Genomic DNA, 16,925 nt, shown 5'->3' on the forward strand with positions numbered 1-16,925 from the left:
AATGGATGAACAGATTTCCTCATTTTATTTTGGCCACTTAAAAGTTATCAACAGTAATATTCTGATGTCAGAGTGCAAGTGAAACAACATGAGGTGTCAGTATATGAAGAGAAGGCTTTATTCATATGTTTGCTTAAAGTGAGCATGTTTGAACGCAGAAGTTAATTGCAAAGCAAATGATTTGAGCATCACAGGACGGAGACGAAACATGACTGATTCACAACACCGCAATCACAGCAACCTAGACTGCGAGCTACAATCGTATTTTCATCCAAACGAGCCGTCCTTCGAGCTGGGAGATTTCTATGAGGAACCGGCTGCTGCTCTACTGGCCAGGGACCGTCTGCAAATTGTAACACAGACAAAAGAATTAAAGGAAAAATATTCAGTAATTACAATATGTCATGTTGGAATACCACCAAACTCACAATACTAATAAATGATCTCATATTGATCTTACTACAGCTTTTACTAAGCTTTTACACTTTTACACTTGTCTTGAAAAACAGCAGAGGGCGCTGCTGCGACATCTGTCAACACAGAGTGATAAAGACCACATGGACTTTTAGCTGACTTGACATCATTTCTTTCTTTTTTAATATTAAAATCATTCCCTACACTGGGAAGATTGAGAAAGATGCTGCTTCACAACTGTTCTTGAATGCATCACTGGTGTGGTGTGTATAAAGCAGCAGTATCCCTACTTTTTTTAATGAATTGGTCATTGTGTGTGTGTGTGTGTGTGTGTGTGTTTTACAGTTTCTTCTGCTGTAAATGTGTTAATTGGTAGTTGATGCCGAAGTTGCATGCTATAAATGAAGTGTTGCATTTGTTGGTTTTGATTTGACCTTGCTTTTTACTAATGTGTCTGTAGTCTGTCGTCTTAAAGATAAAGTAACTGGTAATTTGGTTTATTTTTGGGGTCAATGAGACTCTAAAAGAGCCGTTTGGAACTTTTCAATGTGCTCAATCATTACAAGCCAGCGTAACTTAAAGGAATGACTCACATTACTAATGAACATAGAAATACAACATCAAAACATGTTCGGGATTAGCTTTAAATGGTATTTTCATGTTGTCCTCTCTCACTTACGGTCATACCACCCTGAACATGCCCTGATCTCGTAAGCTAAGCAGGGTCGCATTACTGTCATATTCAGAATTATGTAATTCTGTATTTTGGAAGATCACACATGTAACTGAAATAAGTTAAATGTGCAGCCTGCATGTTTGATTATAATAGCCTCCATACCTTGAGCCATTTTACAAGCAGCTCACCAGAGATCCCATTTCTTCTTTTTAACTAGTATTAAGAAAGATTAAAGATTTTTCCTCAGCTACAAAGGGAATGAATGATAACAATAATGTAGCAATGTGGAACAAAACATTTAATATAATAACAAAAATAGGCACAAAAATGGTTCACATATCAGAGTATGTTACAGAGCAAGTACAATACTGTATTCATAGAAAAAAAAACACAGATATGACCAACTATATGATGTACAAAGTTAAGTTTTTCAAGTCCGGCAGTTGTTTTCTCAACATCGTGTGTGAATAATGATGTTGTTCGGGGAATTTGAGCCTACAGTAGAAAGAAAATTTTGACAAGATGATGCTGAGGGTCCATCAGTCAAATCCTCCTAAAAGACAAATCTCAGTCTCTAATTAGGAATTTGCATAGCTTCAGCTGTAAATTCAGTCCTGGTATGGAACCACTGCATTTACTCCTCCTGTTCCCAAGTCAGAAATCCAACTTGTATTTGGAGAAAGTATATCTGGTCAGTAGCACTTTTGTCTGGAGAGAACAACAAATGAGATGCAAAATCATCAATAACTTCATTTAATGTAAATAAATACACAAAGATGAGAGCATAAGTTTATAATATAAGTCATAATCGCCTTACTAAACAGGTATAAGTTATAACTTGAGCATGACAAAGTATAGTGTCATACCAGCTTGTGTGACCCTTCTCAGTCTTCCTTCAGGTTGTCGATGAGTTCCTGTGTCTGTTGGGCCAGCCTTCTCTTCTCAGCCTGCTGCTTCTTCAAGACGGCCTCAGCTTTCTTACTCTGGTAGATTTTGACCCCTGCGAACGCCAAACACAGCACCAGTGTCTTCAAAGCCAGGATGTAAAAGAGCAGGGGGACATTGTCCAAAGCCTGAGAACAGAAAGGATGGACTTGTCAATGTCATAACAATTTCCTTAATAGAAATATATTGTTGAGTTAGGAACTATGATGGAAAAGATTATTCTGGAACAGTCAAGAACCCTGGAGATGTTTCTCTCCCCCTCCCTTGTCACCCACCAGAGGCCTCAGCTGTCTACTGTACATGGGAGGTGGGAGTTAATTTGGTCACAGAGAGAGAGGCAGCGCGTGAAAGAGAGAAACAGCTGCACACTATGTTCATTCTAATCTATAGCTGCAAAAGGACACATGCTTCACCAAATCTAATTGACAGCCCGTATAACTAAAAGTAATTCTGGAAATTATGTACAAAATTTAACAGAATCAAAGGCTCTCTTGTTAGCTATTAACACTCTTAAATTCGGCGTACTTATAATTCAATACGTGGCTGCTGTTGCTGAAATTCTCAGCCCTCACAACCGTTTTGGTTGTTTTTTTTTTAACAACTTTCTGACGTTAATGAAAACGGATTGCGAATGAGCTACCCAAGATGCTGTGGGAATATTAGCTTTGTAATCGCGACAAACAAGACAAATTTAGAAAAATACAGGATTTTAAAAGAAACTGTATCTTATCATACTAGCACACCGTGAAGTTTGTTCGTAGGAAATATACATTGTAGTTTATTTACCTTCCAGTTGATCATCTTTGCAGCTTTAAAGTTAACGACCTAGCTTACTCTAACAGCTGCAAAGCTATCCCGTTAAAGCTTGTCCAAAAGAGGTGGGACTGGAAGTAAAAGGCCAATAGAAATGTAGCATGTTCTTGACGTAATTAGTGCTGCATTGAGAGGTCACAAGAAGAGTGAAACTCAAGATTAAGTTTAAAATGAGACGGCCACAGAACAGCTGGTGACAATCATTTTTGAAAGCTTTAAATATTAGAGACACTTGATATAATAAATACAAAGCTGTAATAAATCATTTCAGTTACTTGGGTGAATTGTGAAATATCCTTTGATTGCTACTTCAACAATTTTACCAAATTACATTGAATGCATCCTTGCTGCTAGGCAATGTAGAACCCGCTTGAAGGTTCTAGTAGACCTCCACTAGTATTCACGTTAATACTACTTTACTACAGTCACCTCTAAGTCATAAAGGTACTTGTGCTCAAAACTTTTCCTTTTTAAAACAAAGAAACTATTGTTAATAATCGTTACTAATTGAAACTGCTGAAACTACACGTGGCTATATTTGTCGTGTTTTATGAACGACTTGGAAAAAAAAACAAAAAAAAAACACTTTGGATTGCTAACTCACATGACGTTTTACCTGTTGGCAAAATTACCATAACACATTGGAATTTATCTGTTAAGTTGGATTTCATGGCTTATGTTTGGTTACTTTTTGCTCTGGATTCGTGCTAGTTAAACGGTAACTTTAAAAAAATGGAAGTTGTTTGGGGGAAAAAATTGCTAGCACTGGTGGTGGGAATAATCATTAGTTTTTCAGTTGGTCCTGGAGTAGATATCAACTCGTAAACGAACATAGGCACCTCCACGTCTGGGTATGTAATTTTTGGTGAGTTGTACTGGTTAAAATGGTAAGAAAAAAACTGTATCAGCGCTCACCGTGTTGCGTATTTAAATACATACGTCATGACGTTTGGGTCTGCGTCACGGTGGCCGAGAGGTTAAGGCGTTGGACTCGAAATCCAATGGGGTTTCCCCGCACAGGTTCGAATCCTGTTCGTGACGTAATTTAACCATTTTCTTTTCAATAATTAATGGTTTTATCTAGTCTGCAACATGCCCTTTTTTGTATTAACTTTTAAGGTCATTTTTAAAGATTTAACTCTTTTGACATTAAAATTAATATAGATCTGGTTTAGTGAACCTAATATGCACTGTATTTATTGCAAATCCTATTCAATACAGTTGTGTAGTTGTAAGAAAATGAAGGCAAAAAAAAGTTGCAAGCTTAAGTATAGTATCCATAACATTTCTGCACATTCAATTAGAAAACTGCAGTTTTTAAAGGATTTATTACCTTAGTCCATGATGACTTGTCACATCTTATTCTAAAACCTATCATATACCTACATAATTGTCTTTGGATTTTTAGCCAAGTGGCATAGAAATGAAAATATCGGATTCCACAAGCTCAAGTATAAAAAATGGGCCAAGGTTGCAACTGCTTCACATCATGAGTCCTGCAAATCTCAAAAGAAAACTTATTTTTAGTCAATGGCTCCTTGGACTTTTGCAGGCTTCACAAGGGAAACACATGAGACATAACCATTCAAGATTCCTTGCTTAACTTTGGAATGTATTTTATTAGTTATAGTATTAGTTGGCATGATCACAAGCATATTTCCATAGAATACATAAACAGAAGAGAAACTTTAATGTTAAAATTCCAAGAACACAAATGTACTTGAATTATAACTTAATCCTACAATGAAATATTGAAAACATTACATAATAAGAAGTTAATGATTGACACATGCACTTTTTTTGGTGAAAATTTACCTACAAGACACATTTTCTGATTAGCAAACCAGCCGCAAAGGCTTAATATTCAAGTGTAATGTAACTGAGGTGGATGCTGTGTCAGTTTGTGGTTGTAAACTCGTTAGAGGATTATAACATACTAAAACCATCATGTGTTCTTTTGTGAGTCTTCTCACTGATTCCAACTATCAGCTGAAGAGAAAACAACTGGATGGAAACTAAATATTGGATGGTGACAAACACATTAGCTTTTTGTAAAAAAAAACAAAAACAAAACAAAAAAAACCCTCATTTAACACGTTGCTTTACTATGCTAACAGCTGTTTCTCAGCTTCCTTTGTCAGTACAAAATGACCAACGTTGGCATATTATGATTGTCTTTTTTTTTTTTTTTACCTTGTTTTTACTGAAATTAATGGACCTTCTATGTGATGCAGGGATTATGTCATTGCTGCTTCATTATACTTTTGAAAATAAATAGTTGATGAATAAATAAAAAAAGGTGTCAGTTATCAGTTCATATTTCTATTATGTGTCAAAGTTTGAAACAGTACAACAGGAACAAATTCACCATCCTGGTGCTTTAGAAAGACTTCCAAGAGTGAGACCTATATAAAGTGGAGGGGTTGTCACTAAAATTTAATTACACAGTGACATTTTATGATTTTTAATTTATTTTTTTTTTTCAGTTCTTCTTGATCTGCCTTTCCCATTAAAGATGAAATAATAGATTAATTCGTGCATGGTTCTGCAGCTACATACAGTTAAAAGGATTTAATTGGTTCAGGTCTTACATGCTGTATACTAAGCTCTTGCATATTCCATTTTCATGAAGGCCATTTCACTTTCAACCAGCTGACTGATTTAATATATTCATTTTTATTCTGCCTCTCTTCAGTCCGATGACCCGTCTCTCCAACTGCATCCACAGACATCTTCATCCTACCGCGTAGCAACCATTCTCATACTATCATAAAGTATCATAAAGTACTACAGCAGGACCAAAACCAAATATGGGCTGATTTTATTGAGGATACAAATTCTGACTTTGCTTATTTCAGCTGTTGTTTAGCTGTGTTGTCCTACTAAAAACACATCAGTGAATCATAATTATAGTTAATGCAGGAACTGTCTCATGTGTAATCCACACGTTCCTCCTGCAGCTAAAAATAGTCCAGAGGAAATGCAATGTTGCTCCATTTAAAGAAGGACACATAGTTTATGTGGTATTTTGCCAATAAGTACTAGCTATTATCCTTTAGACTGATAATAGCTTTCTGTCCAGTCTTGGAAAGTCACTCTTTGGCAAATCTAGGGCATTTTTGTGATTTTTATGATCATCGTCTTAGTGATTACATTAACTCCCTGCAGCTCCAACTGAAACTCAGGAGCTAAACAGACCACCCTGTTCTGGTATGAATATGCGATATGCTTCACGATCGAAATGTGGCCAGTAATAAAACCTCAAAGTGCCCCAATCTCGACCTCGTTTGTTTACTCTTCCCGGTCATGAGTGAATCTGTGCCATCTTTCACTCAGGACATCTATTTTGCCAGCTGATGCATGCCAACTCTGCATCACTCTTTGTCTTCACTATTCTTTTATCACATCCAGCATTTTGTAGAGAGAGCCAAAGAAACTACATAAAAGCCTCCCTCCTGCTCAACAGTCATAATGCTGTTTCCAGTAAATAAAAAAAAGAGGTAGGGTGTTGCCGTAGATATCGTCCTCTAGTCATTCCCTTCCCAGTATCTGCAGATTACTTCCTTGTGGCTACAATTGCTTTCCCAGGAAACCTTTAACAACACAGGAGAACAGTTCCTGCACTCGTTGCCACCTCGATGCTCAGGACGTCCCCGTCCTCTGACACAGTGGGAGGCTCAGGGAGGAGGAGCCTCGGTCCTCCCTCGCTCACAGTGATCATCAGTGGACAGTGGTACTCAGAACCGCCCCCTGTGGTTTGTTCTAGACATGGTGAGTGGCAGAGACACTGAGGAGAGGGAGGACACCTCCCAGTAGAGAGAACGAGACAGGAAGAGCTGGTAGAGGATCACCATGGAGATGGACTGACAGAGGATCACGCCGATTGTCACCACCTATAAGAAGCAGAGAAGTAGTCTGAAAATACATATCTGAAATATTATTTATTATATTTGTAAGCACTTATTCACACATCTATATTCAGTCTTTTTGGATTGGAAATTTTCTCCAAAACAAGTGGCATGCGCTCAAACCTTCTCTCTCTGGTGCTCATTGAAAATTGCAGACATAAGGACGAGTATGGGATGACAGAGGAACCACAGGAAGCAGCCCTGCAGAGAGAACAGAGACAACATGAGCACCTGAGAAGCTGTAAGCATATAGCTTTTATGTCTAGAGGCTGCTGCAGCGCATAGTGTTGTTACCTTGGCAAAGCTGAGGTAAAAGTCTCTCTTCAGGGTGCTTCTCTCAGTGGAGGTGATCTGGTAGAGGACAGAGGCCAGCAGGAGGGCCAGACATACTCTCAGAGCCATCAGGAGGAGACCTGCCAGACTCTGCTGGGCATGGTAGCTGTGATGTTCACTCTCAGATTCTGAATACTGCTCCCACAGCAGCAGCACTCCCTGTAAGTCACAGCTGGGTGAAATCCCCTCGGTCTGAACACATCCCGAAGCAGATTATTTTAAAACAAAAATGAAAATTATCAGCGTAAATGACCTTCATACCTGTATGATGACCCCACCAACAGCAACAGCTGTGGAGGCTGGAGACTGCTCCCACTGCAGAGGTCTGGACTGAGGCTTCCTGCCTCGGCTCAGAGTCCAACCCATACACAGGCTCAGTAGCATGTACAGCATGGATACCTGGGACACCATATCCCAGACTGCATAAAAAATAAGGAAAAACGTTACTGGATAGTTAAAAAAGGGACATTTGTAGGAACATTAATTCATTTTTTATAGTTATCCAACTTGCAATGAGACATGAACACATACACTCTGCTAGACTGCCAATCAGTGGGATACCAGTACCATCTCTGGAGTACCTGCAGAGAACAGAACTTAAACTGAGAAAAAAGAAATTAAATTGAATCTTCAAATCTGGGATTCACTGACTACCAGAACCTACCTGGCAAGGTGGATGTAGTTGCAGAGAGCAGAGCAGCCCTGCAAAGCCAGCGCAGTTGTCAGCACTCTGAGGACGGTGTGCATGGGACCCCCTTTCTTTAATGCCTGGTATAGAGGCTGGATGTAGATGCAGGAGGCTACGAAGTAGGCCAGAATGAGGAGGAAGTAGAAGCTGTGCAGACCTGAGGAATTAAAACAAGTCAAGAGGAAACATTTTGTCCCACAAGAATGATGCAAGTCCTACAGGATCAATCCCTGCAGATTTTATATGCAATACCTTGAGGTTGTGGTACAACTGTAATGTAATTACCACTGCAGAGTTCAGATCTGATATTTCTAACAATTAGACCTGAAATAGGTTGATTAGTTGCTTAGCCACACCAAAAACACTACATTTCCCAGAATCCTAATGTAAGCAACTGGATCCCATTTCACACACTTCCCCAGACTCCATAATGCGCCTAACATGTCCTACTGTCTGCCAGCGGCTGGAGTGTTTGGGGTGTCTCACCTGTCTCCTCTGCACTGAAGTGCTCCAGAGGGTTTCCAGCAGAGTCAGCATTAAACAGCAGGACAGTAAACGTAAGATCAGCATGAGACGGAATCACTGCGTTTTCCTTAAGAGAAATGGACAACAAAAACACAAAAGAGGGGAAAAAAATACTCTTTTTACAGTTACAACAACAGACCTAGATTAACTTGCGAAAACAACCAGATCCCAACCTCACACTTGTTCTTCAGGTTCAGGAAAAATAACTAAACAAAAGAATTACCCAAGCTAGTTTTATGTGCTGTATAAGCATCTTGTTATCTCATTGCTAAAGGATAATATCTATGTCACAACAATGCTGAGTTACAGGCAAAATTACACCATATGGAAGACAAGTAGACACTAGACATCATGAGTGTGTGTAGACAGAGGATGTGACGTTCAATAAAAACATTCAGTGAACAATCAGCGGCCTAAACATAAAAAGGGTGCCCATATTTAGTAAAAATCTTCTTTCCTTTTAAAACATACCCTTTTTTAAGTGCTAGACTGCGAAATATTTCCCTGATTGTTACTGGTTCCTGGACTTCCTTCTACTTTAGTGCAACCGAAGCTGCATCAGTGAAATCCCACATTAACAATAAAGACTAATAATGTTATTCTACTCTGTTACTACTAAATCTAATTTTACTTTTTTTGCGAATTAATGAAGCTCACACCTCTGATATTTTTTGTATGGTTATAGCTTCTAACAATGATCAGGAAAAGATGATGCTCCAGCTTTAGGTGACAAGACATCACCAGTCTTACATTGCTTTGGTCCCCTTCCATTGGTATCTGTGTTGGGTTTCTTAGCCTTTAACTCTGTCAGTTCATATCTTCAATAAATACAGATCAGGAATCAAACCTGCCCGTTTTATTATTCCATCAGTCTCAGCTTAATTTGGGTAATAAATTCCCCAACTGTGCTGAGCTCAGCCCCAAATAGCTCCTCACTGACCATCTTTCCTCATCCTCAGTAACCATGACGTTACTTTCAAACTTTTCTTGTACCACCCTGAATGAGATTTCATGCAGAGACAATCAGTTCTTATTTAGTGTCACTGTAAAGCTTTCATATAATAGTAATGATCAACATTTTTACACAACAGGAGGGTCTGAACAACTTGCTGTTGCAGGGTGGGAATATTCTCCGTTACCTGGCATGTGTATCTGTCAGCATACAGGAACTGCCAGGCTGTGGGAGAAGACTGATGAGGGATCGTCTGGTTGTGTTCGTCCTGGGTGAGAGAAACTGAAGCAGGAGGAGGGGAAAGAAGGAAAAAGAAATCAATTCTGCATCATGTTCATCCAATCAGACATCAAATCCTGGTTCTTACTAGTGAAATGGGCTTTGCTGAGCCTCTCGGAACAGCTCAGATTATCCAGATCTGGATCCATATCCTGATACAGCAGCAGTCTGGACTCCTTCTCTGCAGCCAGGGGTGGATTGTCCAGTCGGCAAACCAACAGACTATTGTCACCTGAGTAAAAGATGAGGCTTTAATAGTGCACATCAATCAATGTGCTGACAATAAAACGCAAAGGCTGCATTATCTGTCTGTGCAGCTGTTCACAGTTGATGTACTTAGATGGTGATGAAACAACTATTACATTTAAAATACGTGCATGCAAAGTTCCCAGCACAACTGGCTGGTCAAGAAGCTTTTCACATGCTTACAGAAAGAAACTACTTAACCTCATCTATATCCTAACCAGACTAGTTAAAAAAAAAAAAAAAAAGACAGCCTCATTTTGGATCATTTCCTTGTGATGATCTAAAGCTTTAAGAAAGCTGGTTCTTTTACATTTAATAACAATAAGGCATGGGATGAAAAGAGGCAAATGACAAACTAAAGCACTAAACGTTTAAAAACTAAGTCTGATAACTTAGTAAATATCTCATATGAACTAGAACAGGCGCTGATTAAAGTGATGTCACTGATAACAACGTCAGTGCAAACGTTTTTATGTAAACTCCAGCGAAATAACAAGACAAGAACACCAAACAAATGCTGAGAATTGAATCAACACAATGTGAACGACAGTACTGAAGATTGGCTTCCTGTGTAACAGCTGAACTGACACGTTAGCAGCAGTTTCACCTCAGCATCGTTACCTTGGTACATGAATTTCGTGATGAACTGGCCCTTCTGCTGTCTCGCCGCTTCGCTCTTAAAAAGTCCGCTCACAGTTTTCCCACAAGCCTCCGAACAGAGCAGCACTACGGCTACAAGTGTGGCTAAGAAACGCCACATTTTCCACAAATGTAGTCTAACGATATCAGCAAATAAACGTTAGCTAATCAATTCAATGAGCCACGGAGCAATAAGTAAACCAGGTGCGTCATGACGTCCACAGTTAGCTGGCATGAAACCGGAAGTGGATGTTTAAAAATTAAAGTACCTCTTCTTCTACTTCTCATTATTATTATTAGTGGCATTTAGCTATTATTCATTTATATTTTCTTATTCTTCAGAGTATATTTTTTCTTCTTTTTTTCTCTAGTCTATGGTATTAAATGAGAATTGGTTCTCAATGACTTATCTGGTTAAGGTTAAGCAAATGTTAATAATGATTACACCAGGAATCAAACTAAATCTTGGATTAGATTATGTAGTGTCTAACAGTATTACAGGTACAGGTATTATATTACAGGTGTGTTGGTTGCTGCCATTTGAAAAATAAATACATGCATGCTGTATGTCAACAGATTTTGCTGTCGAATGGCATCCCGTTCCTCAATCATGGTTGTGCTGGTCACTCTAGCACGAGCTGATCAGCTGAGATGACAACTGAGCTCAAAGCAGGCCATTTGATTCAGTTCACTTCCAAATTCTGTACTCTGTGATGATCCTGGCTCTGCTGGAAATAATATTTGGTCCCAGATTCTGGAGATATTCTATCAACACTCACTCCAGAATTTCATTTTGATGTCTGCCAGTTATGTGCCAATCAATGTCTGTGACTTGCTCACACCTGGACAGCGTTTGAATCTCAAAACAACAGTTAACACCAACAAGAGAATGTTGAATATTGCAGGGGATTTTGGCAAATCTTTGGAGGGGAGGGGAATACTGACACCTATATCTTCAGCTGTATTACCACATGATACTTTTATTTATTTATTTATTTCTTTTTTAGCTTGTCCTGTCCATCATGGTAGCAGCAGAATGATGGTCTGGCTGCTGAGCTGTGCTGAACTAATTTGCTTTCCCAAAGGGAGCTTTATTGGTAAAAGGCTCCTCTTGATAATCTGAGCCCCACACCCACACAGAGGGTGGGAGAGGAAGGCCCCAGCCAGAGGCCACTGTGAGCCAAGATCAGCCATTCAGGGTGGCCAATGCAAAGAGCCAAGCATGATACTTACAAGTTATACCTTGTTGTAAAGGTGATAAGGTAAGGTAATAATACCAATTAGTATTATTAAAGCCTCTGTAGAGGCATGGCCACATAATAATACCAATTAGTTTTATTAAAGAAGGAAAATAATCAACAAAAACATACTTTTCCTTACTTTTTGTGCCAAGTTGAGTTGTTTTCTATCTAATTTTGATGGGGTTTTTTTATCTTCATGTATTTATTTTGTGGCAGTTTTTGTTTTGTATAAATTGCTGATCGATGTCACATTTAATGTTTCAGCCACACACACACACACACCTTGTTCCATGTATATTTTTTGTGTCAATTTTGTGTCTCATTATGTACTTCATGTGCTCATCATCTTCAGTTGCTGTGTAATGTAATGTGTAATGTTATCCTGATTACTATTAAATTGTAAATATAATAAAATTCTTTCATCCCTTTTTTTGGCCTAATTTGGTCATTTTACACATATTGGTCATTTAATTTCTTTTTTGTTATTTTGATGGCTGATTTTAGGTGTATTGTACTTTCCTATTTTGTTTTTTGTATTTTTCTAGATTGTAAATATACACAATACACCGAGATGCTCAGGTCAGTAAATTGGTCATGATTTAAAAGTAGTCTATTAAAAACTCTTATTTTGAAAATAATGTCCGGTTATTGTACAGTTATTTTAGCAAGCTTGAAGCTGTTGCCTCCCCACTTGCCAACGTTGACAGTTTGACTGACATGAGAATACCACAATCAAATCACCCGAGAGTTCATGCGTCATACGTACTAACCAATAAGAGAGTAGGAAAAAAATGTACAAGCACTGAGTGTCCCGCCTATTTTCAACGTGTCAACACTGCCGTAAAACGGCCTATGACTGTCGTGCGCAACACAATGCCGCTACTGTACGGACAAAATAGAGCTTCTGCACTTTGAGTCAGTTTTTTGGCCAACTGTGTCAACATGAGAGTATAAAACAAGTTATAGCGTCCTTATAAGATATTTAGGGGACATTAATGTGCGGTGACAGCTTGTTGACAAGAGGATGGACTTCAGCAGGACTGTTCTTGTGACTGGAGGCTCTGGATTCATGTGAGTTTACATTTAATCGGTAGAAAAGTCTAAATTTAAGAGACGTATGTGCATTTTTAGGTATAAGGAACAGAGAAATGTGTCGGCTACTGTAAGACATGATATGGTGTTTTGAACGAGTGTTTAATTTGCAGTGGCTCCCATTTGGTGTGTTCACTGGTCAACAAACACCCGGAATGGAGGGTTATTAACCTGGATAATGTAAGTCTTCCTTGTATGGACATTGTCAGAGTCCATAACTTTATAAATCTCTCAACTTTGGAATTTTTCTTCTTTGGCTTGCAAAAATATATCACATTAACCTTATCTTGCAGCTGGATTACTGCTGCAGCCCAAGGAGTTTAGAAAGCATTGAAGACAAAAATAACTACACCTTTATCAGGGTACAGTAAAAGCTAATTGAGTGTCCTCAATGAAAACTATAACAATTAGTTATATTTCTCATCATGCTTTGCATGCTAAAAGTACACACCTACTTAAACGTATTCATGTCTCAAACAGGGAGATGTGTGTAACTCGCGGCTGATGAATCACATCTTCAAAACAGAAAACATTGACGTCATCTTTCACCTGGCAGCCAAAACACACGTTGGTGAGAAGCTGTCAGCCAAATTAAAGCAACGCTTTAACAGTGTTATTCAGTCCAGCCACTCAGTCACAGCTTTGTTTTTCTTCCTTCAGAGGCATCCTTTGAATCCCCGTCCAGTTTCCAGCATGTAAACGTTGACGGTACCAGAGTTTTACTTGCAGCTGCCCATCAGGCCGGACACCAACCACAGCGCTTCATCTACGTCAGCACTGATGAAGTGTATGGAGGGAGTCTGGAGGAGGTCTGTTAGCTCTATCTTGTTTCTAATCCAGCTGATGGATTTGGGTTTGTAGGTTAAGTTGTGACTTGGATTGTGGGTGTTTGCTCTTTAGGTGTTTGATGAGAGCAGTCCAGTGAGGCCCACCAACCCGTATTCTGCCACGAAAGCAGCAGCGGAGTATCTGGTTAGGTCCTACTGGGACCAGTATCAGGTAAAATAAAGTTCAGGCTGGCAGGTTTCCTTCTAGTCTTAAATCTGATCCAGATTTTTTTTTTACCCAGTTTCCCATCATCATTACCAGAAGCAACAACATCTACGGGCCCAGACAGTTTACTGAGAAGGTATTTTATCATTATAGACTCTACTTTTAAATTTAATTATTGTTACATCTGCAGTTTTATGTACTAAATAAATCTTTATCTCTTAGGTTATTCCAAGGTTTCTCACCCTTCTGCAGATGAATAAGAAATGGTGTGTTTCACCTTACCGAACTCCTTTTGTAGTTGCAGGACAAAATGAAAAACAAATCAGAGTGAATTCAGTGTGTCCTCTGTGCTGCAGCACCATTCAGGGGACTCTCCCAATATCCCGCCATTTCCTGTTTGTCAGTGATGCCATCAACGCCTTCCTGCTGGTACTGGAGAAAGGGATTGTGGGAGAAATCTACAATGTAGGGACAAGCTGTGAAATTCCCATCGTTCAGCTGGCGCAGGAACTTGTGAAGATGGTGAGTTTAGGCAGCTGTAATTCAGCACTGCAGAGTGTAAAGAAGACGAACGTGTGGCTTCCTTTCAGGTGAAGAATGTACCGGACTCTGAGGTGAACGACTGGCTCGAGTTTGTGCCAGACAGGTGAGTAAACGAGCGTAGCCTGTTTTGAGCTTTAAAAAAATGTTTGCTTTTAGAACTTAAGCCACAGTTTTGGTTTGAATGATCCCGTAGGCCGCGGGTCGACCTGTGTTACCCAATCAAAAGCGAGAAGCTGCATCACCTGGGCTGGAGAGCAGAAGTGTCCTGGGCGGAAGGCATCAGACATACTGGTATGGTAGCACACTCCCCAAACATTTAAAAAAATGTATTTTAGCTTCTCCTCTATGATAGGTATTAACTTTAATATTTTGTGCGTTCAATAGTGAAATGGTACCAAGACAACCCAGACTTCTGGTTGGAGAAAAGGGACCAGCCTAGTGAGCTCTGTTAGCCCTGCAGCTTGACTGACAGGCGACAACGCGGACCAAGATAGACTTCTTTCACCAAATCACGTGTTAAAGGACAAAATGTATTGCTGATTTACAGTTTGCTCAAAAAATTATTTTTGTTATTTAAAGTTTTTTAATCAGCCATGTCTGTAGTATCAGACAAACCGAACCTGAAGTGCCAAACAGGAAGGCAGAGCCTCCCCGCAGCCAAAGCAAAGCCTCAGCAGGAGATCAACGCACTTTATATTAAATTCTTATATCTGCAAGTCGGTTTTTGCTTTGTCATGCTACTTGAAAAATCTCAGCCTTTTAAGAATTCCGCATCTTTTCCAGGATTTTGATCATCTGTTCTAACTGTCTAACATTTTGCTGGCAAATTCCTTATTTAACCGGATCTAGAGTTTTAAATAGCTCAATGATTTCGTTGTGTATTTTTTTTACAATTTACAAAGCGGACCAGCTTTTATAGAAAGATAAAGAATGTTTCATGCAGGTTTTCTATCCCACATTTCTTATTTTAAACAAGTTCTCTCTTTGTGGAGAAAACCCTTTTTTTCGGAGACACCTCCAAAAGGGACGTCGGTTTTAGGCCAGATTATAAACACACTTTAACTAGTTGTCTTACTCTTGAAGACACCCGTCAGGTTCCTGATCACACATTTACAGTAGACAACTAAACTCTTTAGCAACTACAAGTAATTTAACACCTTATTTCTGTGAATCTTCATATACTTTTTTAAAACTGCCTTATGAGGACAAGAAGGAAACTTCAGCCAGGAACATTTCATAAATACTGGTATTTTCATTTGATGCTGTTAAACTTTGAATAAACATGTTTAATAATTTGAAGGCATCACAGACATTTTTATGTTTTTTTTTTCCTGATCATCTGAAACTTGAAATGCCCAAACACAAACACACACACAAAAGAACAGATCAAAACACTGATCACATCTGCAAATCCAAACCTTTAATTGTGGTAAAATCAGAATAGTTGCACTTTTTTTTTTCCCTCTCTCTGTCTTCGTGCAGTGCTCTTCGTGCTGCTAAACTAATACATAAAGCAAATACTAACTACCAGGGTGGTGCTGCTGCGTTCACATTGAGGGGTCTGGCCGTCCAGGAATCATTGACTGGAATTTAGACGACGAGTCTTGAATGCAGCAATGAATTTTTACACTTTAGATGTATTTATTCATCAGATTGAAAGAAATAAATCTAGTGTGCTTTGCTTTGAAGAATGCCAACTACAAAGCTGTAAATTTAAATGCTGACATTTTTCTTATGCAAAACATCCGCACCGATTCTCCATTTGGACTGGCCAGAACCCCCACCCCCACCATGACAGCATAAACACACCACAACCTGAAAATATGCAAATCACAACAACAGCAATAACACAGTTAATTCTGTGTGATGAAGACTTCAAAGATGGCCACTTGCCAGACATTCACAACAAGGGTTTTAACAAGAAGGAAAAGTGTCAAGATTCCTGAAAGAAAAACTAAAATTGATCTGGAGAGAATCTGGATACTTGTTTTTTGTACTGCATGTTACTTTTTTACAAAAAAATGGTCATTGATCATTTGTAAAAATTTATATTTTTAATCCAAACCTTGGCATATTTGGCATTTCCTCAAATTTATTTGCCAATTAAAAAAAAAAAAAAAATAGGCCAGTTATGGTCGATTGTAACTTGAAATTATTGGCGACGGAACCTGCTGCACAAACAGGTTTATGGATCATAAATGTGACTTTAAAAAGGTAACCTGTGCGGGGCGCTTCTCTTCACCCGTCACATCTGTAACTACAGACAGTGCTTCACCTTTAGCTTCACGTTACACCACGTGCACATCGTACATACGGTTTAACTTCAAATAGTTCTTATTAAAAGCTCTGCTGCATAAGCTGAGAATGAGATGTTTTACTGAGCGCTTTCAGAAAGCTTTGTAAGGGGTGCATCAAGTCTGAATGCATGACCACCACCACATACAAGAAGTACTAGTTTGCATATTAGCTTCAAATACATACGCTTAGTGGTAAGACTGAGGTCTAAATCTTCAATTCCTCTGTAGCTGTGTCTGCTTTAAATGCATAAAACTTCAACCATTACACATGAACTGAAACTAACCTGAGAAGTCAAGAAAAATTAGTATCTGCGCCAAATGTCACTCCAATCAGCACTCAA

At 38.9% G+C, this 16,925-nt stretch overlaps 3 protein-coding genes and 1 non-coding gene across 4 annotated transcripts; 2 read left to right on the forward strand and 2 right to left on the reverse strand.

Annotated features, from left to right (window-relative positions):
* Positions 1-1,367: 1,367 nt before the first annotated feature.
* LOC121635681 (small integral membrane protein 11A-like) lies at positions 1,368-2,904 on the reverse strand. The gene is made up of 3 exons (XM_041978965.1): positions 2,822-2,904; positions 1,957-2,163; positions 1,368-1,798 (listed from the first exon to the last, which is right to left on the reverse strand). Exons 1-2 carry the CDS (start codon positions 2,834-2,836, stop codon positions 1,975-1,977), a joined length of 204 nt encoding a protein of 67 aa, XP_041834899.1. The 5' UTR covers positions 2,837-2,904; the 3' UTR covers positions 1,368-1,798; positions 1,957-1,974.
* Positions 2,905-3,807: 903 nt separating this feature from the next.
* trnas-cga lies at positions 3,808-3,889 on the forward strand. The gene has a single exon. It is a non-coding gene; the product is annotated as a tRNA-Ser (tRNA).
* Positions 3,890-4,917: 1,028 nt separating this feature from the next.
* gpr180 (G protein-coupled receptor 180) lies at positions 4,918-10,632 on the reverse strand. Its single transcript, XM_041978959.1, has 10 exons — positions 10,401-10,632; positions 9,622-9,765; positions 9,442-9,536; positions 8,264-8,369; positions 7,754-7,934; positions 7,621-7,670; positions 7,351-7,508; positions 7,051-7,248; positions 6,880-6,957; positions 4,918-6,741 (listed from the first exon to the last, which is right to left on the reverse strand). Exons 1-10 carry the CDS (start codon positions 10,537-10,539, stop codon positions 6,586-6,588), a joined length of 1,305 nt encoding a protein of 434 aa, XP_041834893.1. The 5' UTR covers positions 10,540-10,632; the 3' UTR covers positions 4,918-6,585.
* A 1,875-nt stretch (positions 10,633-12,507) lies between these two features.
* LOC121635242 (dTDP-D-glucose 4,6-dehydratase-like) lies at positions 12,508-15,736 on the forward strand. Its single transcript, XM_041978346.1, has 12 exons — positions 12,508-12,730; positions 12,865-12,931; positions 13,045-13,113; positions 13,232-13,322; positions 13,412-13,560; positions 13,652-13,750; positions 13,821-13,880; positions 13,967-14,010; positions 14,101-14,266; positions 14,335-14,390; positions 14,481-14,578; positions 14,672-15,736. The coding sequence occupies exons 1-12, from the start codon at positions 12,684-12,686 to the stop codon at positions 14,737-14,739; spliced, it is 1,014 nt and encodes a 337-aa protein (XP_041834280.1). The 5' UTR covers positions 12,508-12,683; the 3' UTR covers positions 14,740-15,736.
* Positions 15,737-16,925: the final 1,189 nt, after the last annotated feature.

This window comes from Melanotaenia boesemani, chromosome 24, assembly GCF_017639745.1.
Source record: "Melanotaenia boesemani isolate fMelBoe1 chromosome 24, fMelBoe1.pri, whole genome shotgun sequence".
Taxonomy (NCBI): Eukaryota; Metazoa; Chordata; class Actinopteri; order Atheriniformes; family Melanotaeniidae; genus Melanotaenia; species Melanotaenia boesemani.

Coding starts and splice junctions, on each gene's coding strand:
- gpr180 (XM_041978959.1), bottom strand. CDS start 10,539: ATGTGGCGTTTCTTAGCCACACTTGTAGCCGTAGTGCTGCTCTGTTCG. Junction 7,935..8,263: donor CTTCAGTGCAGAGGAGACAG/GTGAGACACCCC, acceptor TTAATTCCTCAG/GTCTGCACAGCTTCTACTTC. Junction 7,509..7,620: donor GATTGGCAGTCTAGCAGAGT/GTATGTGTTCAT, acceptor TTTTTTATGCAG/TCTGGGATATGGTGTCCCAG.
- LOC121635242 (XM_041978346.1), top strand. CDS start 12,684: ATGGACTTCAGCAGGACTGTTCTTGTGACTGGAGGCTCTGGATTCAT. Junction 14,267..14,334: donor CGCAGGAACTTGTGAAGATG/GTGAGTTTAGGC, acceptor GCTTCCTTTCAG/GTGAAGAATGTACCGGACTC. Junction 14,391..14,480: donor CTCGAGTTTGTGCCAGACAG/GTGAGTAAACGA, acceptor ATGATCCCGTAG/GCCGCGGGTCGACCTGTGTT.